This window comes from Hemiscyllium ocellatum, chromosome 3 (assembly GCF_020745735.1).
Source record: "Hemiscyllium ocellatum isolate sHemOce1 chromosome 3, sHemOce1.pat.X.cur, whole genome shotgun sequence".
Classification (NCBI taxonomy): domain Eukaryota; kingdom Metazoa; phylum Chordata; class Chondrichthyes; order Orectolobiformes; family Hemiscylliidae; genus Hemiscyllium; species Hemiscyllium ocellatum.
The window spans coordinates 16,341,509-16,368,192 of NC_083403.1; the positions used below are offsets into that span (position 1 = coordinate 16,341,509).

General features: G+C 42.2%; 1 protein-coding gene across 2 annotated transcripts in view; it reads right to left on the minus strand.

Moving 5' to 3' along the window:
• LOC132830811 (EH domain-containing protein 3) overlaps positions 1-24,400 on the minus strand; it is a 68,474-nt gene extending 44,074 nt beyond the window's left edge. The window contains exons 1-3 of one of the 2 annotated variants that reach the window (XM_060848688.1): positions 24,048-24,400; positions 20,412-20,588; positions 3,567-3,664 (exon numbers count right to left, since the gene is read on the minus strand). In XM_060848688.1, coding sequence (XP_060704671.1) covers positions 3,567-3,664; positions 20,412-20,588; positions 24,048-24,274 — 502 coding nt within the window. In that variant the 5' untranslated portion in view covers positions 24,275-24,400. The remainder of the gene's footprint in view (positions 1-3,566; positions 3,665-20,411; positions 20,589-24,047) is intronic. The other variant, XM_060848678.1, reaches the window with a different exon arrangement.
• Between the last annotated feature and the right edge of the window lie 2,284 nt (positions 24,401-26,684).

The window sequence follows — 26,684 nt, forward strand, 5'->3', positions numbered from 1 at the left end:
CTGACTTTACTGCTCCTTGGATGCTGCCTGAACTGCTGTGCTCGTCTAGCACCACTAATCCAGAATCTGGTTTCCAGCATCTGCAGTCATTGTTTTTACCTTTACGGAGTACAAAAGTTGAGTACACTGACCCTTCTTCAGAAGATGAATGTTAACTGTCTTCTCTCCACCAATTAGGCTAGACCTGCTGAAATTATCCAGTACTGCTTGTGTTTCAGATTTCCACCATCGATTTAATTTAAAAAAAAAAGTTTGATTCCTAGAATGACAGGGCCAATATATGGTGAGAGGTGGGATCAAATCTCAAACCTACAAAATTTAAAAATAGCATTTTAAAAAAAAGGGTAGATGCAGTGAAAGTGTTCTTGATAAACAGAGTCCAGACCAGGAGCCACAGTCTAAGTGACAAGTTTAGGCTTTTCAGCACAGATGGGGAGAAATTTCTTGCAAGCATGTGAAATTGTATCACAGGAAGCCAAGATATTGAAACCAAAGTTAAAACCAAGATATTGAAAACTTTAGATACACAGATTAGTTTTAGGACAATAGGAAACGAGAGTAGGAACAGAATATGGTGTTGGATAATTAGCCATCAATGCCGGAGCTAGGTTGAAGGACTGAATGGCTTACTCTTCTATTGCGTTGTGCGTCGAACCAGGTGACTAAGGCAAAACCCAAACAGAGTAATAAGGCTCACCAAGTGCTGCTTAATAGCATGGTTGGTGACACCCCCCAGCACTTTACTGAAGGTCAAGTAGTAGACTGTTTGGTCACCAACTGACCAGGTGGATTACCCTGCTCAGTCTGGGATGCACCTGAACAATTTTGCACATGGATCAGGTGGATGTCAGTTTTGTAGCTTGGCTAGTGGCCACAGCAGGTTTAAGTAGTCTTCAACACGTTTGCTAGAATGTAGTCAGGGCCTATAGCTATCGCTAGTTCCAATGCTTTCAACAGTTTCATATCATGTGGAATGAGACTCAATTTTGCAACACTGGCATCAGCAATGCTGGGGGCCTCTGGAAGAGATGGATCATCCACTGTGCACTTGTGGCTGTTAAAGGTTGAAGCAAATGTGCTGGGCTCCCCATAGAGGATTAGAATCTCAAATGGAGTGACCTCCTCTGGTGAGGATTGTTCAGCTTATTAGCACTATTCGCAACTAGGTATGGCAGGAATACAGAGCCTAGACTGGATCGGTTGGTTATGGAATTTATTCCCTCCATCACTTGGAACTTATACTGTTTAGCATGCAAGTCCTGTTTTGTGGCTTCTCCTGGTCATCATCTTCAGGTATGTCTGGTACTGTTCCTGGCATGCCCTCCCACACTTCATCTTCAGAGGCCTTGCCTCTGTCAAAAGGTTAGTAGGCCAAGTAACTGAATGAAGCTGAACCAGGTCAGAACTCCTTCGATACATGAAACAGCTCCTGCTTATCCAGCGCTGTTGGATTTTTCAATAGACATATGCAGTCTTCTTTGGTTAGTAAACTTCATGCTACATAAGTTTCAAGGTCCTGACCATCAAAACTGGAACTAACCTCCCCACTCCCCCCCTCAAACTTCAGTTATACTACCACTACCTCCATTTGAGTAAATCATCTGGCAAAAAAGACCCACATTCTTTAGTAGGAGGGAAGCAACTGAGTACTCCTAATTAGTGACTAACTGGAGGAAGGAGGGAGACAACAAGTTAAAGGAAAATTCAGCAATTGGTAATCAAAAATAAAACTTTAAAAAAGGCTGAATTGCTTGCAAACGTGGAAGGCTATCCTTGGTTTTCACAACTTAGATAGCTGTGAACTAAATATCCAAGATAATTGTTCAATGAATTTACAAAATTTAAGTGATTGTAAATCCGAAAATGAGATCAATATCAGAGACACCATGACAAGGGTAACAACTGCTTGGTTAGAACACATGTGCAGGTGATAGAAATGTATTAGAAGTGACCAGTCCATTTGAATGATTTTTCCTCATCAAAATCATGGCATTATGGACCAGGCCAGACCTCTGCAAATCATTTCTTAAAAAAAGTGGCCTACACCCCTAACTTTGCTGGTTGTTTTAAGTGGGTGTAAAGCAGATATTCTAGGAGAGATTCAGCCAGTCCAACCCCAGTAACACTAATGAGAACAAGTTACTCTGTACTCTCTCAAAATGCAGATTATCCCAACTTTAATGATGCTGTTCTAAATTCCTGCAATAAACACCTAAACACTGAATCTTACAAGAGAGATGGCAGAGGGAGGGATGACAAAAGAGATTCATGGAACACTGTCTATGTAGCTGTTTCTTGGATCAGCCTCCTCAAAATGGATTACACTCTCTGATCAGCTAGACTGCCAAATCCAAAGCAAACCAGAAAGGCTGTGTGTGGGAGAACAGGCCACTCCTCTTTCATTGTAAAAAGCATTTTTTTTAAAAAAAACTGGAAAACCCTTTTGAGGTAGTACCTGTTAGTTTATCAAATTGGCCCAAAAACCTTTAAGGAAAAGCTTCCTAGAATCTCTACATTTATGAACTTTGTTAAAAAAAGGACAATGAAACCTTGTTAAAAAAGCAGCATTATCTGCATATTGATGTTTAGTGTGACAATTTGTCATTTATACCTCTGATCCTGTACCAATTTAAGCATGGTGACATCTAGTAGCTTCAAGTTTAATGGAAACTTTAGCATATTGACGAATTCAGTTTATGAAAATTCAAATCCACCCTATATTAAAACATACAGACGATATTGCTGCAATATGAATGAGAACAGAAATTAGCCCTCGAACACAAGCGTTATGGATGGATGGGACAGTGATATGCCGAAGATAGAGAAGAAAAAGCAAAGTTCACTGGTGGAGCAGAATAAAAGCTGACCATAACAGTTAAGATATTTGCTTCACAACCTTCTGAATATAGCACTACTTACCAAACAACCCTGCTACTCTCCAAGCAAGCAACAGCATTACATATTTAAAACAAACCCACCATTCAATAAAAAAGGCTGAAACAATTCTTCATTTAGGTCAAGCAATATTTACAGAAAAATGAGTTTCTAGCTAGTTTCCCTTCAGGCTAGATTACTGATAAGCATCTTTAAAAATAATGAAAAAAAATGGAAATAAAAGACAATTGGTCTAATGTAAGCTACACAATCTACATAAAAAGGCAAGTGCAAAGCTGTATAAAAGAAAAATATGGTAAAACAAACTGTCACATGATTAAAGAACAAAAACCAGATGGAAGAAAGGACTCATGCAACGCACTTGGCAATGCAAATTTTTATTTCAGGAGAAATTATTTGCTGAGATAGCCAGTAATTCTGTCATTTGTTCAACAGAGGAAACTAATTAGGAGTCACTACATACTGAAATAATGTAGCTCTCAACCTCATTTGCTGCATGTTAACATTACTGTTGAAGAGTTTTATTTCCTAGTTCTTAAGTTCAAGATACAAAGTCACACCAGTAAAGAAAAAAAGGTAATACAATGCATCCATATTGTACTCTTTGAAGAATAAAACTGTTACAGCAAATACAAGGCTTTAAAAATTAAACCAGACAGAGCGCATCTCACCTCGGCTGATGCGCTGTTTCTCTCCAGAGAGGATGCCAGGAGTGTCAATAATGCTAATGCTTTCAAGCACCGGGTTCGGTAACTGGGCACACATAAATCTGCAAGACAAAGAAGAAAAAAAGTGTTTCAGTTTCCATTAAGCTTGCTGATTTAATACTGCTATTTCTGAATAAACAATTTTTGCCATTTCTTCATTTGTGCAGTAGTGGCCAGCCTATTCTGCAGCATCTTATCCAAATTACATGGCAATTATCTTTCAACACTTTCTACTGCCTTAGTGTGCCCCCCTAAATGTGCAGAATTGTATATTTCTAATGTTAAAGTGGAGATCAAACCAGTATTTTATACAGGCTATCATAACTTCATTTTTGTTTTGCTCACTTGGCTTAAAGACTTCCTCAAACTGCCCTGTAGGTCTTCAGTATTTTTATGTGCACATGTTCCAAGGTAACTTTACTTCTTGGTTGCATTTAGAGTCACTTCTTCAGTCATAGAACACTTTCTAGTTCTCTCCCCCACCCCAGAAATATCTGCCAAAACACGTGGTCAGATGCAGCTCTAGGATCAGGAGGAGTTGCACGAGGATCCATAAAAAAAAATCAGAAAATTCTTTGGTCACTAGGTGGAAAATTATAATGATAAACATTTACTACAAATACGTTCATAACAGTGTGAAGGAAAATAAGGGAAACTGTTATTGGAGACAGATGGAAGCAACCCCAGGTCTTGTTTGCCCTGCATGTGTCTTTATACTAACTTAAAAGTCTTGATGATGGTCCTTTAGTAATAAAAAAAGTCAGTTAACAGTACTCACATGGACAATAGGTGCAAGACTAGGCCATTCTGCCCTTCGAGCCTGCACCACCATTCAATATGATCATCCTTAATCAGTATCCTGTTCCTGCCTTATCTCCGTAACCCTTGATTCCACTATCCTTGAGAGCTCTATGCAACTCTTTCTTAAATGAATCCAGAGACTGGGCCTCCACTGCCCTCTGGGGCAGAGCATTCCACACAGCCACCACTCTCTGGGTGAAGAAGTTTCTCCTCATCTCTGTCCTAAATGGTCTACCCCGTATTTTTAAGCAGTGTCCTCTGGTTCGGCACTCACCCAGCAGCGGAAACATGTTTCCTGCCGCCAGAGTGTCCAATCCTTTGATGATCTGAAATGTCTCAATCAGATCCCCTCAGTCTTCTAAACTCGAGGGTACACACAAGCCCAGTCGCTCCAGTCTTTCAGTGTAAGGTAATCCCGCCAGTCCAGGAATTGACCTGGTGAACCTACGCTGCACTCCCTCAATAGCCAGAATGTCTCTCCTCAAATCTGGAGACCAGAACTGCACACAGTACTCCAGGTGTGGTCTCACCAGGGCCCTGTACAGCTGCAAAAGAACCTCTTTGCTTCTATACTCCATCCCTCTTGTTATGAAGGCCAGCATGCTATTAGCCTTCTTCACTACCTGCTGTACCTGCATGCTTACCTTCATTGAGTGGTGTACAGGAACCCCCAGATCTCTCTGTCCTGCCCCTTCACCTAAATTGGTTCCATTTTAGGTAGTAATCTGCCTTCCTGTTCTTGCCACCAAAGTGGGTAACCATTGATTTATCCACATTAAATTGCATCTGGCCACTCACCTAACTTGTCCAGGTCACCCTGTAATCTCCTAACATCCTCATCACATTTCACCCTGCCACACAGTTTAGTATCATCAGCAAATTTGCTAATGTTATTGCTAATACAACCTTAAGACCATATGACATAGGAGTGAAAGTAAAGCCATTCGACCCATCGAGTCCACTCCGCCATTCAATCATGGCTAATGGGCATATCAATTCCACTTACCCACATTCTTCCCATAGCCCTTAATTCCTTGTGACATCAAGAATTTATCAATCTCTGCCTTGAAGACATTTAGCGTCCCGGCCTCCACTGCACCCTGTGGCAATGAATTCCACAGGCCCACCACTCTCTGGCTGAAGAAATGTCTCCGCATTTCTGTTCCGAATTGACCCCCTCTAATTCTAAGGCTGTGTCCACGGGTCCTAGTCTCCTCACCTAACGGAAACAATTTCCTAGCGTCCACCCTTTCCAAGCCATGTATTATCTTGGAAGTCTCTATTAAATCTCCCCTCAATCTTCTAAACTCCAATGAATACAATCCCAGGATCCTCAGCAGTTCCTCGTATGTTAGACCTACCATTCCAGGGCTCATCCATGTGAATCTCCACTGGACACGCTCCAGTGCCAGTGTGTCCTTCCTCAGGTGTGGGGACCAAAACTGGACACAGCATTCCTAACCAGAGCTTTATAAAGTCTCAGTAGCACAACGGTGCTTTTATATTCCAACCCTCTTGAGATAAAGTGACAACATTGCATTCGCTTTCTTAATCAATCACGGACTCAACCTGCATGTTTACCTTTAGAGAATCCTTGACTAGCACTCGCAGATCCCTTTGTACTTTGGCTTTATGAATTTTCTCACCGTTTATAAAGCAGTCTACGCTTTTCTTTTTTCCCCAAAGTGCAAGATCTCGCATTTGCTCATGTTGAATTCCAGCCATTTCCTGGATCACTCTCCCAAACTGTCTAGATCCTTCTGCAGCCTCCCCACTTCCTCAGTACTACCTGCCTGTCCACCTAACTTCGTATCATCTGCAAACTTCGCTAGAATGCCCCCAGTCCCTTCGCCCAGATCATTAATATATAATGTAATCTTCTATATCATTAACATTGTAAAAAGCTGTGGTCCTAGCACTGATCCCTGCAGTATCCCACTGGTCACTGCCTGCCATTCCAAAATGAAGCCATTTATCACTACTCTTTGTTTCCTGTTAGCCAATCAACTTTCAATCCAAGTTAGTATTTTAGCCCCAATACCATGCGCTCTAACTTTGCTCACTAACCTCCTATGTGGGACTTTATCAAAAGCTTTGAAAGTCCAGGTACACTACATCTACTGGATCTCCCTCGTTCATCTTCAAAATTCCAGAAGATTAGTCAAGCACGATTTCCCCTTCGTAAATCCATGCTGACTCTGACCTATCCTGTTTCTACTATCCAGATGTGTCATAATTTCATCCTTTATAATAGACTCCAGCATCTTTCCCACCACTGAGGTCAGACTAACTGATCTATAATTTCCTGCTTTCTCTCCCACCTTTCTTAAAAAGTGGTGGAACATTAGCCACCCTGGAGTAGACTGAAGCACAGTGATTTGTTGCTACACAAATCTGTAGAGGCGTTGCAGTTCCAAGTATCAGTACAAAATTCTTCCTGATTAAAAGAAAAAAAATTGTTAATGTAGGGACAGGTTTATAATTAGCATCAACATCTTAAACATAACTACCAGCAGTATGCACTCTGCTGTAACATTAAAATACATTTAAATTCTATTAAACATATAGGCAGGTACCAAAACTCAGATCACCACAAAAAGTTGAGAAAGATGACAAGACTAAGCTTAAAAAAAGGACAAGACTAAAATGTAGCAAAGTGAAGTAGGAACAAAAGTTAAAGAATATTTCCAAAATAAAAGAATTTATCTGAAGGCGAAATTCAGATAAGCAGGAGGAACAAAAACAGTCATCTTGAAATTATACAGTTTAATAGTTTTACCTTAATTCTTCACGCATGAAACAGGCTGCTTAGAGATAGCAATACATGCACGGTGCTTGCAGAATGTGGGAACAGAGTTTATGTCAATGCAAACAACTACATCTGCCAGAAACATCCCCACTCAGATCGCCAAATGGGAGGTAATAGTTAAATTCAAACAAGCATCACAAACTCAAGAACACAATGTGAAGTGGTTTAATATCCAAAACAACAAAAATAAAGTTGGAACGTTGTCTGCTTCAAAAAATGTGGAGGAAGACTGAATGAGCTGAACCAAAGTGAACATTTGGCATTTATTCTTTAATTTCATGTTCATTTCTAAGCCAACATTTATTGACTGCCCTCAACTACCAGAGAAGTGATGCCTGAAAAGTAGTAAGATGGCAGCTCACTTTCAATAAGCACTCTGTCCACAGTGCAGTGGGAGCACTGTATAGTGAATGCAGTAACTCACCAAGACTCCTTCAGCAGAACCTTCCAAACCCATAAAAATAACTAGCTATAGACAGATGGAAGATAACACTATATGCAAATTCTCAAAGCCACAAAACATTGACTTGGAAATACAAAAATCGCTTGTCCTGCTGTTAGGGAGTTGCAGGATTTTAACCCAGCAACAAGTGAATATACTTGTATCACATGGAGAGCTGTGGCCTTGAACCACTGTAGTTAATCACCTACAAGATAATTAGAGATCAGCATACAATAGCCAGTGACACTCAGTGATATACTGTAGTCAACTCAAAATGAGATTTAATCTCATCGAACTTTCCATCTTTTGGAGTGTGCTCACGGATAAAGATTAGTTGGACTGTTTTGAATCCACCCAGACTGCAAATCTGAACTTCTTCAGTACTTGCCAGATAAGACTCCAAAATATTCCGTTTTCCAGGACGATCTCCCTAAATTGAAGAGATGCTGATTGCCAATATTTGTCCGCCTAGAGTTTTGACAAATATATAGCAACTGATTCAGCAGTCCAGTTGTTCAGGTTTGGCTATTCTTAAAACAGGCAGGCTGCTCTCAGCACAAACATCACACTGTACAAGGTAATCATATCTCCTCCATAAAAAAAAGAGGCCTCAACAAATGACTGGTCATCAGATCAGACTATTCACATCCTGCTGCAAAATATTCAAGACAACCCACATAACGGGGTTAGGCTGTATAACTTGGGGCTTAGACTTGCAGTTTTGTAAGTCTACACAAGAACCAAAGATCACAATAATTCAGGCCACCTTCAAATGATTTGTAGACAAAGCCCATGCTTGGCCTGTTTTAAACACCTACCTTTGAGGTTATGTCCTTTAATTTCATGTTTGAGAAAATCTATGCATTTTTTCCTAATCAATCCAAAATGCTATTCCACATTTCTGGAACAGCTGGGGCTTGAACTTGGGTCTTAGTGTAGGAGGTAGAAGACAAGTAAACATGGAAATATTGAGCTGCTGTTAAAACTGGAGGGGACGGAGCAGGTTAGGTAGGACCACACTAGCTCAGTGATTCTAGGGGCCTCTTAAGGGCAGTCTCATGTAGCACACAATGGCTTGCTTCCACTCTTTAAAAAACTGAAATTCTCAAGTGATCGAAAAGTCTCTTACATTACAGTTTATCATAGGTGGGGGACAGATAGTTGGAGAAAATGGAAGATGCAATGCCCTGGTTTCCATATGCTCCTTTCTATTTTGACAACTTTAGATTACCAGCAAAAAGACACTGGATGTACAAGTTCTTCCTAGGGGCTTTTCCTAAACCCAAATTCAGAAAACTCCACCCAAGGTTGAACTTCTGCCGCACCACCCCAGGAAATTCTTGAAGTTGCCACAATCAGATCATCAGCTTTCTCACACATCTGTCTTGTGTGCCAAGATGACATGCTGGAATGTTCCCCACCTTTCAGAGGAAGGCAAAAGGAGGTCTCACTGATGTCTCAGCCATTATAATGCCCTGGTGGGGATATGATCCCCTCCTAATATCTTAGTTATCAAATGAGCTTTTGTTTTAAAAAATCCTGACAGGTTAGAGGTGTGCCAAGTTCACAGCAGGTACTTTTTTTTTGCAGGATGGATCTGGGACACTAGCATTGAAGACACTGCCTTTATTGAATTGCTCTTGCCAACAGGTACTAAAAAGCCCTGCCCTGGAGTACTGCTCCATTCTTGGCCACAAATGGAATCTGGTTATGTCCATAATCTGTATACACCGTCTTCGCTGTGAAAACACCCTGTAGATCAGCTAACTGTTTGAGCTCATGTTCTTCCATCATCCACCATTTGTGCTTTTGGTCACAGGTTTTTTTTTTTGCAGGATGTGAACCTTCAGCAATCTTGAGAGCTGCTTTCTGATTCAAGCTGGATGGCTGACTCAGTTTCAGGAATGCCTTGTGTAGGTGATTCAACAACTACTGAAGAATGGTGTCAGGCAGTCAAAAGGAGAGGCTTAACCAGCAGAGCCAATTGAGATACAAGGAACCAACTCAGGTTCTGGCACTGCTGCAAGAATCAGAATCCCTGCAGTGTGGAAGTAGGCCATTTGGCCCAGTGATCCCCACACTAACATTCCCACCCAAAAATCACTCCTTCTACCTTATCCCTGTAAGGAGACATTTCCTGTGGCTAATCTACCTAGGTTGCACATCCCTGGAAACTACAGGCAATTTACCATGGACAATCCAGCCAACTTGTACATCTATGGACTATGGGAGGAAACAGGAGGACCCATTCAGATACTGGGAGAATATGCAAGCTCCAAATAGACACTGGACTGAACTGACACAGGTACATAGCACTGCTACTTTTGCAGTGCCAACTCAGCCACCATAAAACATCCATGGTTTTACTCCTGGATGGTGTTGAATTACCAACCTTCCACTTAACAGCCAAACATGCCAATCAATTGCAAGAGACTATTGAATCACCTTTCATGTCAGTGGATATGGGGCATCTGTGAAAGCACTGCTAATGGTACTTTCCAAATGCTTGGAAATGCCTCAAGGAGATAGTGCTTCATTTCTCTCAAACATTAGGGAAATACAAGGTTCAATATTCAGGTTGGAAAACAAAAAAAAGGTAATGATGAAGGCCCCTGACTGGAAAAAGGGCAGATTTTAGCATTCTAGAATTTGAACTGGAGCAGGTTGCTTGGAATTGCATTTTTACTCACGTAACTGAGTGAAAAATGGGAGAGATTTTCAAAAAAAAACGATTAAAGTAGTGCAATTAAATACCTATGAGAAATAATGCAGGGTATCCAAAGCTACAGAATCCTGGATTAGATTAGACTTAGTGTGGAAACAGGCCCTTCGGCCCAACAAGTCCACACTGACCCGCCGAAGCGCAACCCACCCATACCCCTACATTTACCCCTTACCTAACACTACGGACAATTTAGCTTGGCCAATTCACCTGACCCGCACATCTTTGGACTGAGTAAGGATATTGGTGAGAAAATAAAGGAAAAGGGGTGGCATATGATGCACATTGGAATGTAGCAACAGAAATCAAGAGTCGTCACTCGAATTCAGGAGGGAGGTTAAGGCTGGAATAAAGGAAGAAGGAAATCATAGCATATTACACTAAATATATTTAAGAATATTTTGAGTTGGTTAAGACAGACTAATGAAAGATATAGTGGGGCTCATAAGAAACAAGCAGGGCAAGCTGCTCACTGAAGTAAAGGACATGACAGATGTACGAAATGACTCCCTTGTTTCAGCCTTTACCCAATTAGAAAGATGGTAACAATGCCCTAGTTGAAAATATGTGTTGAACAACTGAGTAGTATAGCAATAGGTACAGGGGTGTTGTCAGCCTTTTTAAAGCACTCCAGCAGAGAAGCCACCAGGCCTGGATGGCATGCATCCTAGACTGCAGGGCAAGGGAGCAACTGCCAAGCTATTGACAGAAAATTAAGGCCTCTCCAAACAGTTTGCCCTAGGAGTCTGGAGGATTATAAATATTTGTGAAAAGGTGCAAAGGATAACTCAGGAAATTACAGACTGGTTAACTCAACAGCAATTGAAAAACTGAAGCCATAATACAAGATTAACTTGGTTTTTCTGTGTATGTTTATTACTTAACACAGTCAACATGGCTTTATCAAGGGCACAAATTCACCTGCACAAAACATCATTTACTGCATCCAATGTGGCCTCCTCTACTTTGGGGAGACAGGCCACCTACTTGCAGAACGTTTCAGAGAACACCTCTGGGACACCTGCACCAACCAACCCAACCACCCCATGGCTCAACACTTCAACTCCCCCTCCCATTCTGCCAAGGACATGCAGGTCCCTGGACTCCATCGCCAGACCATGGCAACACGATGCCTGGAGGAAGAGCACCTCATCTTCCACCTAGGAACTCTCCAACCACAAGAGATGAATGCAGATTTCTCCAGCTTCCTCATTTCCCCTCACCCCACCTTATCTCAATCCCAACCCTTTGACTCAGCACCACCTTCTTGACCTGCAATCATCTTCCTGACCTCTCCACCCCATCACCCTCACCTTAACCTCCTTCCACCTATTGCATTCCCAATGCCCCTTCTCCTCTCTCTTTCCTCCCCCCCCACCTTTTATCTTAGCCTGCTTGGCACACCTTCCTCATTCCTGAGGAAGGGCTTAAACCCGAAACACCAATTCTCCTGCTCCTTGGATGCTGCCTGACCTGCTGCACTTTTCCAGCAACACATTTTTCAGCTCTGATCTCCAGTCCTCACTTTCTCCTTTATCAAGGAGATGTCATGCCTGACAAATTAGAGTTCTTTGATGGAGGTGACAAGCAGTGGAAGAGACCAAATGAATGGGATAGAACTTGGTAGGCAGGATGTGGATAAGTGTGAGAGATTATTCACTCTAGTAGTGTAAGCTGAATATTTACAAAACTGCTTAAGCTGGAAAGCAAGGTGCCCAAAAGGACCTGATTGTCCTTGCTGGAGTCAAATGTTAGCATTAAGATGAAACAAGCAACGAAGACAAATGGTACAATGCAATAAGATGCTTTCCTGCAGTGGAGTTCTGTACAGCCTTGATCATTGTAGACAGCTTTGTTCTTTTAAATAAAGAAGGGACAGACTCACCAGAAAGTGGGTGCAACAGAGGTTAAATCCTTTGGATTAAGGCTATGGACCAAGTACTAGAAAACAGGTGAGAAGTTAAGTGGTGGTTTTTGACTGGTGTAGACAATGGACTGAAGGGCCTTTTTCTTTGGTGAAGATTGGACTCAAATAAAAGTCTGCACTGGTTTTGTACTGTTTTTTTGTCAGAAGGATTGTAGCTACCAAAGCCATTGTGTGCATGCATCCTCAAATCCTCCTATTACCAACTTCAGAATAGAACTTCAGTTACAAATTAAATGAGTAGTCCTCAGAGTTTACTGGAAGCTATTTGCACTGATTTGGGTCGTCAGAAAGCAAGCAAGGTACAATCAAGGCATGCCTCTGATCTTAAGGACTGCAGAAACAGCACAAGTGAACTTGCCAGTTACATCTTAATTCCTTTTTGATTTATCCCTTAAGAGTCTATTTCTTTGAGTGGGGTCTAGAATCAAAGATGGGGTTTATACCAAGATACATAGACTAATTTGTTAGGTTTGTTCAACTAAAACTATTCTATATTCATAGATTCATTTTGTTTAAGCTGCAAATCTGGTCTGGTGATTATTCAGAAAGTCTGGTACTGATCATTCAAAAAACACTGATTAGGAACTATCTGGGTTTGAGATCCAGTATTTTCATTTACCTGCTGTGAATGCAGGGTTAAGGAGACCGATGTCATTTGGCTGTCTTTGGCATTACCAAATAAATTTTTGTCCAATCCTTTGATTATGCATCATTCTTAAATGAGTACTTTACTGTGATAAGTATTTGATTGATATCAAGTCTCTGAAGCTTAGCAGTGTAACGTTTGGCTACTTTTCAGTCTACAGACATTCGTATCTCGACCAGTAATTAACAGGGTGATAATTAAAAAAGTTGTGCCACATTAAGTATAGATTTTCCATGCAGGTTACCATCTCAATAGCATTTTATTTGAAGTTTAAAAAAATTTAGAATGCTCAAGACTCTACTACTGAAATATATTAAAAATGCTTAGTGTTTAAATAGACTGCATTTATTTTTCCAAACATGTTTGATTTAGTTTCGAGAAAGTAAATCTGCAACTTGATTTCCGTAAGATTATAATTATAAAGCCATGGTTTGAGCCAACTGGCTGTTCTACACCAGCTTTTAAAATCCTGCACCAGATTCAATCATTTAACAACGTTCTTGTTTGATAATTTCAAAGTCTGCATTATTCCTGGCTTCTTGCCATCACCCTCAAAATTAAATTGAGCCAATTGCAGCTAAGTTTATATTGATTCTCAATTATCTGACCAGAGATAAGATGCAGAAAAGTCAGCACTACAGCAAGAAAGATTGAAGCATTTGAAATCAATGCCTTACCAACAACATATCTCAAAGCTCTGAAGTGATGTTAACATTAGAATTCTGACAGACATTTGCACCATTTTACAGTACAGAATTTCTAAAGTGAAATGACGCACCCAGTGCTCACTGAATTCCCCAAGAAGCTGAAAAAAGCCTAGAAACAAAAAATTCAGAACTCAGGACAAGAAAACTCAAACTGCATGAAAAAGAACTCCAATATTCATTCTGGACAGAAATGAAGTGATCATATTATAAAAACTAGAAACAATTGCCAGTCAGCAATCAATCCAAAGGAAAAAAAAGAGAAGGCATTTCAATTTAAGTGAATATTTGTCTGTGAAGTAACATTTTGGAATTCTATGTAAAGCTGAAATCATTTTTGCACTCCAGGCCAGTTGATTTTAAAAAAGCAGAAGAAGAGATCATTCCGTTCAATGAATCAACCCTTTAGATTTAAAAGCTATTGAGGTAACACTTTCTCCCCCACTTGCCAAGTACTGTACTTAGTATCTCCTCTCTTCAAACTTATGCTACTTGTAAGTCACATTCCGGTAAAGTTAGTTTCAGTTAACCAGAGGCCAAAAAATCTATTTCCACAAGTCAGGCAGATTAGGCTCCATTCAGATATCCTTTTAGTTGTTAAATTTATTTCTAATATCTTAGTCTTTTCAATTGCCTGTCAGGGGAAGATAAGAAAAAAAATTGTAAAAACAGAAGTTCAGAAATGTAATTTAGTTTGGAAACCAATGAAAATTTTCAAGCAAAACTATAATACATCTTAGGTAAAGTCTCATAAGCTCACTTAAAAAAAAAATCAGCCCATCTGCACCACTGTCCAAATGAATATTCATAATTGATATTCCTGTACCATTGTCTCTGCACCAATCCATTCCTTAGCTCAAAGTGGGGAATAATACATAGCACATGTGACTAAATGCTGCCCAGACTAGGTGGGTCTCATCTCTGGGTATTGTTCATTGAATGAGCTCCTTTCAAATTACTGGGAGGGAGGTAGATATGAGTAACTCAGTGTCTATTGTGAAGCAACATGATCTATAAAGCCAAAAAGCAACTAGAGTCCTTGGGGGAAGTTCTGCAATTGTGGGGGGTGTGGAAATGAAGCAAAAATCTTAGTAAAGCAACATTGGTATAAGCAGTGTTTTCAATAACAAAAACTATTTAAAAATTGAGACAGATCCTCCTCAGAATTGCTTAAATTTTACAAAACTCAGAATGCCACCCTCCAAAAAAAAAAGTAAATAGATTAAATTGCACATTAAGGGCTAGAGGGATTCAGATTAAAAAGATTAAAGAACCTGACCAAATCACAGAAAATACAACATTTCGTTCCTCAAAGTCATGCAGCACAGGTCAGAAGGAAGGGACTGATGTTGTTCCCCTCACTATAGGAAAGAGGCTTTAAAACTTCAAAAAGGGTGCAGAAAAGATTTACAAGGATGTTGCTGGGGATGGAGGGTTTGAGATATAGGGAAAGGTTGATTAGGCTGGAGTTAATTTTCTCTGGAGCGAGGCTGACGGATGACCTTATAGGAGGTATACAAGGTCATGAAGGGCATGGATAGCCAATGTCTCTGCCCAGGTAGGGAGTCCAGAATTAGAGGGCATAGATTTTAAGGTGACAGCGCAAGATTTAAAAAACGATTCAAGGTATAGCTTTTTCCATGCAGAGGGTGATGGTGCACAGAATGAGCTATCAGAGGAGGCTGATGAATTAAAATATTTCAAAGGACATCTGAATGGATACATGAATACGAAGATTGAACAGGATATGGACCAAGTGGGGCGGGGAGGCTGGTGTTAAATAGGCTAGGGCTATTTTCCCTGGAAAATCAGAAACTAAGGGGTGACCTGATAGAGGCTTATAAAATCATGATGAGCATGGATAGAATAAATAGACAACGTCTTTTCCCTGGGGTGGGGGAGCCCAGAAATAGAGGACATAGATTTAGGGTGAGGGGAGAATGATGTAAGACACCTAAGGGGCAACTTTTTCCATGCAGAGGGTGGTACGTGTTTGGAATGAGCTGCCATAGGAAGTGGTGGAGGCTAGTACTATTGCAACATTTAAGAGGCATTTGGATGGGTATATGAACAGAAAGGATTTGGAGAGATATGGGTTGGGTGCTGGCAAGTGAGACGAGATTGGGTTGGGATATTGGAGCTGAAAATGTGTTGATGGAAAAGCGCAGCAGGTCAGGCAGCATTCAAGGAGCATGAGAATTGACATTTCAGGCATGAGCAAAGTGTGCCAAGCAGGCCAAGACAAAAAAGGTAGGAGGAGGGGTGTTGGAAATGCAATGGTTAGAAAGAGGTTAAGGTGAGGGTGATAGGCTGGAGTGGTGGGGGCGAAGAGGTCAGGAAGAAGATTGCAGGTTAGGAAGGTGGTGCTGAGTTCGAGGGTTGGGACTGAGACAAGGTGAGGGGGGGGGGGGGAAAAATGAGGAAACTAGAGAAATCTGAGTTCATCCCTTGTGGTTGGAGGGTTCCTAGGCAGAAGATGAGGCACTCTTCCTCTAGCCGTTGTGTTGCTATGGTCTAGCAATGGAGGAGTCCAAGGACCTGCATGTCCTTGGTGGAGTGGGAGGGGAGGAGTTGAAGTGTTGAGCCACGGGGTGGTTGGGCCAGGTGTCCCAGAGGTGTTCTCTGAAACGTTCCGCAAGTAGGTGGCCTGTCTCCCCAATATAGAGGCGGCCACATCAGGTGCAGCGCATGCAGCAAATGACGTGTGTGGAGGTGCAGGTGAATGGGAGGGAAGTAAGGCCGGGGGAGGGGGGGGAAGAAGAAAGAAGGTGTGAGCGCAAGTTTAGCATTGCTTGCAGTTGCAGAGGAAGGTGCCGGGGAGTGGTGGTGGAGAGTGGACCTGACAAGGGAGTCACGGAGGGAGTGGTCTTTTTGGAATGCTGATGGGGAGGGGAGGGAAATATATCCCTGGTAGGGGGTCCGTTTGGAGGTGGCAGAAATGACAGCGGATGATATGATGTATATGGAGGTTGGTGGGGTGGTAGGCGAGGACCAGTGGGGTTCTGTCCTGGTGGCGATTGGAGGGGTGGGGCTCAAGGGCGAAGGAGCGGAAAGTGGAGGAAATGCGGTGGAGAGCATCGTAGATCACATCTGGGGGAAAACTGTGGTCTTTGAAGGAGGCCATCTGGGTTGTTCGGTATTGGAACTGGTCCTCCTGGGAACAGATGCGGCGGAGACAAAGGAATTGGAAATATGGAATGGCGTTTTTACAGGGGGCAGGGTGACAGGAGATGTAGTCTAGGTAGATGTGGGAGTCGGTCAGTTTATAATAAGTATCAGTGTTGATTCGGTCGCCTGACATAGAAATGGAGGGGTCTAGGAAGGGGAGGGAGGAGTCTGAGACGGTCATGGTAAATTTGAGGTCAGGGTGGAAGACGTTGGTAAAGTGGATGAACTGTTCAACCTCCTCGTGGGAGCACGAGGCAATGCCAATACAGTCATCAATGTAGCAGAGGAAAAGGTGGGGGGTGGTGCCAGTGTAGTTGTGGAAGATAGACTGTTCCACATATCCAACGAAGAGGCAGGCATAGCTGGGGCCCATGCGGGTGCCCATAGCTACTCCTTTGGTTTGGAGGAAGTGGGAGGATTGGAAAGAAAAGTTGTTCAGAGTGAGGACCAGTTCAGTCAGTTGAAGGAGGGCGTCAGTGGATATCTGGTCAGCATGGACAAGTTGGATGAAGGGGTCTGTTTCCGTGCTGTACATCTGTATGACTCAATCACAAAAGGAAGCAGCTCAGAAATTATGAAGATGAATTGGATAAAATGCTAAACTGACAGGATTAGATTACACTAATGCTCAAATGTGTTTCTGTCAAAAGACCTGAACCATGATAATAGATTGGAAAGACTAGGAAACACACCTTGCACAAAAACGTGTTTAAAAGTTGATCAAGGGCTCAGATTTTGAGTGGGGGAAATTAAAGATCAGACGAAGATTACCCAAGTGAAAGCTGCACTCTGGTTAACAGAGAATGTAGCAATCTGAAAAAAAAATCTATGGCTCATTTAAAAAAACAGCTCAAAAAACCTTACATTCCACCAGTGAATGATTTAACTGTTGCCATCCAAAACTGTAGTTTTCCAACTTCCAATTTGAAATATTTTCATGCAAGTTAACATTTAAAAATGTTTAAAAACTACAAAAAAGGTGCAACTTTTCAGACTCATCCATAATGCATTTATTGTTAAAGAGGAATTTCAGGAAGAAAACACCTGCACAAAGCAAATAGATACATATCAATTAGGAACAGGAATCACTTTCCTGCTCCATCATACATGGCTGATCTGATCACTCCACATTGCCATCAACCCTGACAACCTTTCACTCCCTTATCAATAATTTGTGCCTGAAAGATGTTCAAAGACTTTGCTTTCATCACCTTTTGAGGAAGGGGAGTTCCGATAACTAAATCTGGGAGGAAAATAAAAATCTAACAAGTCCAAATGGGTGACTCTTAAAATGAAGAGAGATGCAGCAGCACAAGTATTGCAGGCAGGCCAGCATGTGCTGTCTGCCTTAATTGCGCTTGAAGTATTCAATTTCCTCAGTTTTCCCTAATATCCACTACTTGGATGATAGATGTTGAGATTTATACAGAAGGACTCCCAGGTCTCTGTTAGGCTGCAGAAAAGTTCATCTTCACTATCTAGGAGACATTCAACTCCTCGATCCTTCTTGCTGGAGTAGATCAGAGGGTTTGAGCCTATACACAGAGGCTAGAGTGACAGGCAATTTTACTGAAACGTAAATAAAGTGATTCTTCAGAAGCTTGACATGGAAAGATTGTTGGCCCTTACTGGGGAGTCTAAGGCCAAAATCTAAGAGTAAGGGGTCTCCCATTAGGACTAACAGAGAGTAGTAGGAAATTATTTCTCAGAAGGTAAATTTACAGAATTCTTCACTGCAGAGGGCTGTAGAAACATATTCAAAGCAGAGATTGATTAAGTATTTGTCTGGTGTCAGGAGATCAAGACTAATCTGAATAAGGCTGGAAAAAGTGACACTTCAGGATTATTAAGTCAACTATGACCTAGTGACAGATTGGACACAATGGGCCAAACGGTCTACTCCTGCTCTTGCATCTTATGGTCCAAACCATAATTAATATCTTTGAAACAAAGAATCAACCTTTCCATTTGTTAAATCTGATGAAGATTACATATTAATTCTAAAGCCCGAATGAAAATAAACAAAGTGGTGAAGTTACAAAGTGATCTAAGAGCTGAAGCGACACAGGCACACAGAATTGTCTACTATTGAACTTCATGCACAGAAGAGAAAAGAAAACATTATTCAGTCCTTCAAAACTTTGTTATGACAACATTAGGGCTGATCAGATTGTGGACTTATGTCCATTTCCTTGTCCCGTTCAAGGTTTTTATTAAAAAAACTAGTTCAGCATTGATGAGCCTAAACTGTTGGAGGAAGGTAATACAGGGCAACCTTGATTATCCTAATGGCATGGGCGGAGAGATTTGCTTGGATAATTGAATGTTCAGATAAGTCTGTTTACCCAAGCATCAGGGCCTTCAGATCAAGGTTGCCCTGTACGTCTATCCAAGCCCAGGCATCAGCCAGATGATAAACTGCCCACACTATATCCTGTAAAAGAAAAAAAGGTAGGACAAATCCAACCCAGTCAATTATCATTCCATTAAGCTACACAATCAAAGTCATTTGACTGATTATCTTCAACAATGCCAAACAGAAATTACTGTATGAACTCAGGTCTAGCAGCATCCGTGTTTGGTTCTTTTCCTGAGGTTTTGCACACAAAATGCGATTGGCAAACAGGTAAAGTTTATTAAAGCTTGTACAAGCTAGTTGACCCCATACCCCTGCTCACAGGCATTTGGGGTGGTATCAAAGCAAGACCCTGAACAAAGAAAATACATCCTCTTATACAGGTCAGTTGGCCATGATCACAGACCACACACACACCTGTTATGATCAGTCACAAGTTACCCTAGGTACAATGGCAGTAGATCATCTTCAGAGATAATGCTAATGCCATAATCCTGTGGAATTGTTATGCAGACGATTTCCTGACTCAGTGATTCCCCAAGACTATGTAGGTGTTGTATACCTAGCTTCAAAGGATGGTCAGAAAGCATTTCTGGATGGATCAGATTGAATGATAGTTTAACATTACAATAGCAAGGGGGAGTAGCAGCAAATGACTGTCCACCTGAAGGGGGAAATTACAATGGATGGTCATCCACATCCTTGGATTGTTGCCCCCACCCAAAGATACTAAAAAAGGTTAAACTGTACTATTACATTAATATCCAGAGATGTCTATTTATTCTTTTAAGATTACATGTGGAGAGTAACCAGAGTTCACAATTAGATCAGGGACCTTTCTTCAGAACTGGGTATGAAGCAGAGATCCGCTAGCAATTAGTGATTTTTGTTTCAGATCTTTAGTATCTTTGGTTTTTTGTAGAGTTCTGCCAGAGCCACTCAGCTCCTGACCACATTACAACTTTGATCCAAACATGGATAAAAGATCTAAACTAGGTCAGGAAAGAAAGAGTGACTGCCAGAGAGGTTCAGAAAAGGAACACCCTCTTCCTCTAACTCCCAATCTCCAAAATATGCAAAAATTTTTTTTAAAAAAGTGTTCAAGAGATTCATCTTATGTAGCTCAGCAGAAATGCTGAAAAGTAAATCAGATTTGGGAAATCAAAATCCAATCTTGTTTGCCATACCTCAATTTTTCTAAATTTACTAGTTTAAAAGACAAAGATGTACTAGCCTGTTCAAAAAGGCATTGCCAAAAGCATTAAGTTTCCGGAATGGCTTTTTTGGATCCACCACCAGCGCATTTCCAGGGATCACTCCTTCTACATCCCCATTCATTACAGCAATGAAGCAATCAGTTGTTGGCTCAGGTCCAATCCTCATTCCTGGGAAATCTTGTTCAAGAAGGTACCTGAGATAAAAACCAGAAGTAGTTATCAAATGTTTCTCACCATTCCAGGAAAAAAAGGGATGCAATAACATTTTTAAAAAGTCTTAAAATTAAGCCAAGTTTCCACTGTAACCAGAAATCTGAATGGTCATAAAAACAAACATATGAGTCACCTTGATGGAAGGAATCTCATGATTACAAAAATTACAATACTGCACAAAGTTTTCAAGGAGCTTTCACTCAAATTAGAAGGAACTATGAATCTCCACGTTTCTTCGTATGGCAAAACTCTTACCATTAACAGCACAAGACCTGCCATGGTTTATCTTTCCAAAATGCAACACCTTACATTTACCTAAATTGAAACTCCACCTGTCACTCCTTAGCCCATTTGCCCAACTGCGTAAGGCCCCATTGAATCCACTCAGGAGGTCATCTCATTGTCCACTGCACCTATTTTGGTGTACTCTGCAAACTTCCAACTCATTTAAATAAAGATGAAAAGATGGTGGCCTCAGCACTGATCCCTGTCTCACACTGCTGGTCATAGGCCTCCAGTCCAGAAAGCAACCCTCTGTTACTGTCTCCTGCCTTCAAGCCATTTTAGCATCCAATTGGCTTGCTCCTCCTGGATGCCTGAGATCCAACCTTACTAACCAATCTACCATTTGGAACCTTGTCAAAAACATCTGAAGTGCATACAAACAAATGTCTACTGCCATCTACCTTCAACCCTCTTTTTCTCTTCAAAGAAAGAAAATGTCAAGTTAGGAGACATTATTTCCTCACATGTTGACTATTGTGAATCAGTCCTAGCCTTTCCAAATGCATGTAAATCCTGTCTCAGAATCCCCTCCAACACATTCAGCCTGGTCAGAGGCAGGTAATCTGTAGTTCCTGGCTTTACCTTTCAGTAACAGCACCACATTAGCCACCCTCCAGCAGCTCACCTGCAGCTGTCATTGATACAAATATCTCAGCAAGGGTTCTGAATCTCTTCCCTAGCTTCCCACAAAGTTCAGGGAAATACATGATCAGGTATTGGAGATTTGTCTATCTTTAGATGTTTTAAGACCTCCTGCAACACTTCTGTAACATGATCTCTTTTCAAAAGACCACTATTTCCTCAAGTTCTCTAGCTTCCACACCCTTCTCCACTGAAAACATTTGTTTAGTATCTCACCCATCTCCTGTGGTTCCACAGGAAGGATCAATATGGCCGTCTGTAAGGGAACCTATTCACGCCTGGTTACACTTTTGTCTTAAACATACTGACCATCTCTAGATTCTCCTTTACTTTATTTGCCAAAATTCCCTGTTTGCCCTCCCAATTACCTTCTTAAATACACTTTAAAGGGATTCACTTGATCCCAGCTCTCAACCCAAGACCAGACCCTCAACTTCTTGTCATCCAGCATTCCCCTTCAAACTAAAACAGGAACATAGTGAGAGTCCAGAGATATTTTCTTTTTTTTAAAAAAAGCCTCCCTACTTCCAAAACACTTATTCAGGAAGCTGTTTGCAAGAAACCTTTGAAATTCCTAAACTAATACGGTCAATATTGCCTTACTCCAATTTAGAACTTGATACAAGGTCTGTCTTTTGCCATGATTCTATTAACTTTAAAGTAAGCATGATCACTTGCCACCACTGACATCTCAGTCACTTGCCCTGCCTTATTTCCTTGGAGAACAAAGTTTTACATTTTATCTAGGAGATGCATCCACACTTATTTCTTAGTCTGATTTTCTGTTTCAAATATACACTTGACAAATTCCTCTTCAGCCAAACCATTAACACTACACAGTCTATAATTTGGAAAAAAAAGTTTAACTATTTAACCATTAAACCCTATTATTCTTCTTACAGATAGCAGAGATCTCTTGCATGGAGATGTAAGTTTGCTCACTGAGCTGGAAGGTGCTATACTCCCTGGAGAGGCCATTGTCTCCCCCATTACAGTATCCAAAACCTTCCAGCTCAACAAGCAACCTTACATCTTGAGGCTCTACCTGAGCTACAAAACCTTATCGAAAACCTCCATACACACTTGCTTATCAATTTTTGACTATGGAGGGGGGTACCTACAGCATAATCCCAACATGATCATCCCTTATCCTTATTTCTCAGTTCCATATGACATCAGTGGATAATCTCCCAGAATTATCTTACTCGAAATGTTATCCCTAATGAAAAACACTCTTCCTTCCTCTCGTCGTCACCCGTCACCCGGCCCCCCCCCCCCCCCGGCGCCCCGTCGTCACCCGTCACCCGCCCCCCCCCAGCGCATTCACAAGCATTCCTGGTAGTCACTCTCCCCTTTCCAGAGAATTCTGCACTCTCTCCGAGCCATCCTAGATTCTGGCACTGGGAAGAACATCCCCAACATGAGAAAGGCCACAGAAACCTGCGTGTAATAGGAGAATCTCCAGCAGAGCACAAAATCAATCACTTGGAACCTGACATACCCAGTCATTACAGGAGAATCAGTGACCTTGGTATCACTGTTATACTCCCCTGGGAGGGCTTCTGCCCCCACTACAGTAACTAAAACAGAGAGAGAGAGAAAAAAAATCAGAAATGTGACAGAGGAGGGAAGATCAGAAGGCCACATAACCCCTGTACTAAAAGGAAGACCTGAAGCCACACCTTGCAGAAAGGATAAAATTAACAATTAGCCAAGCTAAACAGGCATACAGGCCAGTTGCAGGCAAAGGTCAGATTGCAATGAATGGTCAGCACAGATGAGCTGAACAAAAAGGATCTGCTTACACTGTATAACTCAACTGTGTAAAGTCAGTTGAAATACAATCAACCATTGCTCCTTCTGCAGTAATGCAGGTGGTATAATGAATGCAGATGGAATCAAATTTCTCTGAAAAACATTACTAGTGTCTTAGGGTCAGATTTCACACATAACTTCAGTTATTGGAGGAAACTGGGCTAATCAATACATTTCCAACTACTCTATGTCATATTGACAGCCCGACAGGGCAACCTGCTTATCCTATGCATTGCCTTCACCCTTTCTCCCAGAGACAGGGCAAGAGGTAGCATCAATTCTGAGCAATATCCTCAGCCTTCCTCCCTAGGGGTACAGTGAGTGAGGGTCAGTGCAGCCTGATCTCCCTGTGCAATACCCTCACCGGGGGGGGGGCACAGTGAGTGAGCGAGGGTCAGGGCAGCCTGATCTCCCTGTGCAATACCCCCACCCCCTCATCCAGGGGGGGTACAGCAAGTGAGGGTCAGTGCAGCCTGATCTCCCTGTGCAATACCCCCACCCCCTCACCCAGGGGGGCACAGCAAGTGAGTGAGGGTCAGTGCAGCCTGATTTCCCTGTGCAATACCCTCACTGGGGGGGGGGGGGGGGTGCAGTGAGTGAGGGTCAGTGCAGCCTGATCCCCCTGTGCAATACCCTCACCCGGGGGGGGGGGGGGGGGGGGTGTACAGTGAGGGAGGGCCCGGCTGGCGTGTGCTCACCTGATGAAGGTGGTCTTGCCGGTGGAGTACTGGCCGACCAGCAGCAGCATGGGCTTGTTGTCGAAGTCCGCATCGTCCAGGGCGGGCGAGTGGAACTCGTGGAAGCGGTAATGTTCCTCCAGGGGAAGCAGCTTGCTTTTGTAGAGCTTCTTCAGGCCGTCCGTCACCGTCTGAAATACCTCGGGATCCTTCTTGCCGCGGTCATGCGCCCCCAGCCAGCTGAACATGCTGCCGGATAACCTGGGGGGGAAAACGTAAACCCACACCGAAGCAGCAGTATTACAGCGACGACAGCGATAACCTCCTTCGAGCCGGAACCCGCCGTCCCCTTCCTCCTGACAGCCTCCCCGCAGCCGCTCCGCTTTAAGGAGCCGCAGCTCCCGCCCCCTCGCGCCGTCCTCTGCCAGTGACGTCAACCAACGGCTTCATCCTGCACGCGCGGGTCAGGGGCGGGGAGGAGGAGACCGTCGGAGCGGGAATTAGGCCGCTCAGCCCATCGACTCCGCTCTGCTATTCAGGCATGGCTGAGAAGTTCCTCAATCCCATTCTTCCCGTCACCGTTGTCAGCCAAGAACTTCGCCATCTCCCTCTTATCTCACTGAACTAGCCAGTTTCACCGAGCTTACTTGACTAAATTAACTAACCAGCTCCATCAAAGTAGGCATCTATGTTAGCTCACTTGACTAAACTTAATTAACCAACTTCAAGTTAACTGACTGACATTCCTGATGAAGGGCTTATGCTCGAAACGTCGAATTCCCTATTCCTGAGCTGCTGCCTAACCTGCTGTGCTTTAACCAGCAACACATTTTCAGCTTAGCTCATTAACCCAATTAACTAACTCGTTTCACCATGATTTGGAGATGCTGGTGTTGGACTGGGGTGTACAAAGTTAAAAATCACACAACACCAGGTTATAGTCCAACAGGTTTAATTGGAAGTACCAGCTTTCAGAGCGCTGCTCCTTCATCAGGTGGTTGTGGAGCGTAAGATGGTAAGACTCAGAATTTGTAGCAAGTGTTTACAGTGTGATGTAATTGAAATTATATATTGAAAAAGACCTGGATTGTTTAAGTCTCTCATCTTTTTGAATGACCATGTTGGTTTCCACGATTTGGAGATGCTGGTGTAATGAGTAGCGGTGCTTTTACGCATGGTGATGCCTCCCATCATGTATGTGGCAAGTACTCATGTGACTCAACCAACATTGTCTATCTCATACACTGCAGGCAAGGATGCCGTGAGGCATGGTACATTGGTGAGACTGAGCAGAGGCTGTGGCAATGAATGAATAGATACTGCAGAACAATCAACAGGGACAAGAGTGTTCCCTCTCAGTCAGAGAACACTTCAGCGGTCCAGGACATTTGACCTCAGACTTCGAATCATAGAGATGTACAGCATGGAAACAGACCCTTCTGTCAACCTGTCCGTGCTGACCAGATATCCCAACCCAATCTAGTTCCACCTGCTAGCACCTGGACCATATCCCTCCAAACCCTTCCTATTCATATACCCATCCAAATGCCTCTTAAATGTTGCAATTGTACCAGCCTCCACCACTTCCTCTGGCAACTCATTCCATACACGTACCACCTTCTGTGTGAAAAAGTTGCCCCTTAGGTCTCTTTTATATCTTTCCCCTCTCGCCCTAAATTTATGCCCTCTAGTTCTGGACTCCTTGACCCCAGGGAAAAGACTTTGTTTAGTTATCCTATCCATGCCCCTCATAATTTTGTAAATCTCTATAAGTTCACCCCTTAGCCTCCGACACTCCAGCAAAAACAGCCTGTTCAGCCTCTCCCTGTAGCTCAGATCCACTTCTGGGTGGCCATCCTTCAAGGCAGACTTTGGGACAGGCAGCAGTGAAAAGTGGCTGATAGCCAAGTTTGATACCCCTAGGGCTGGCTTGGGTTCATATCACACTACAGCTGACCTCATTGCACTATACACCACACACTCTCGCAGACTTGTAATCATTTATACTCACACACATGCACCTGCTCTTCACAGATATACACATTAAAGTTTGTGGGGTGAATTTGTCCTTGCAGAGTTACATTTTACTTTGCTCAAAAACTGCATGAATCCATTTAAGTTTTTGTAAATTAATTTTTTTAGATTAGAATCAGTCTAAATATTGTGGCACAGACAGTATCACACAGGGGAGCTCACACCGTCAATACATTATCTGGGCAGACAGACTCTAATTGTTAAAATTCAGTTCAGAATGTAACTTTAAAAAAAAATTTTGTGATTTACATATGAAAGAACTGAAACCAACATGGTCATTCTAACAGCTGAGAAACTCCACAAACAATCCGGGTCTTTTTCAATATATAATTTCAGTTACATCATACTGTAAACTTTTGCTATAAATTCTGTCTTACAATCTTATACTCCACAACCACCTGACAAAGGAGCAGTGCTTCAAAAGCTGCTGTTTCCAATTAAACCTGTTGGACTATAACCTGGTGCTGTGATTTTTACCTAATTTCACCAGGAAACTGCTGAGTTAACTCATTCAACTAGATTAGTTGGAGGTGCTGCCCTTCAGAAAGGCAAATGAAAGACTTATAAACTTAATGGCAAGGTCCTGGAGAGTATTGCTGAACAAAGAGGTCTTAGAGTGCAGGT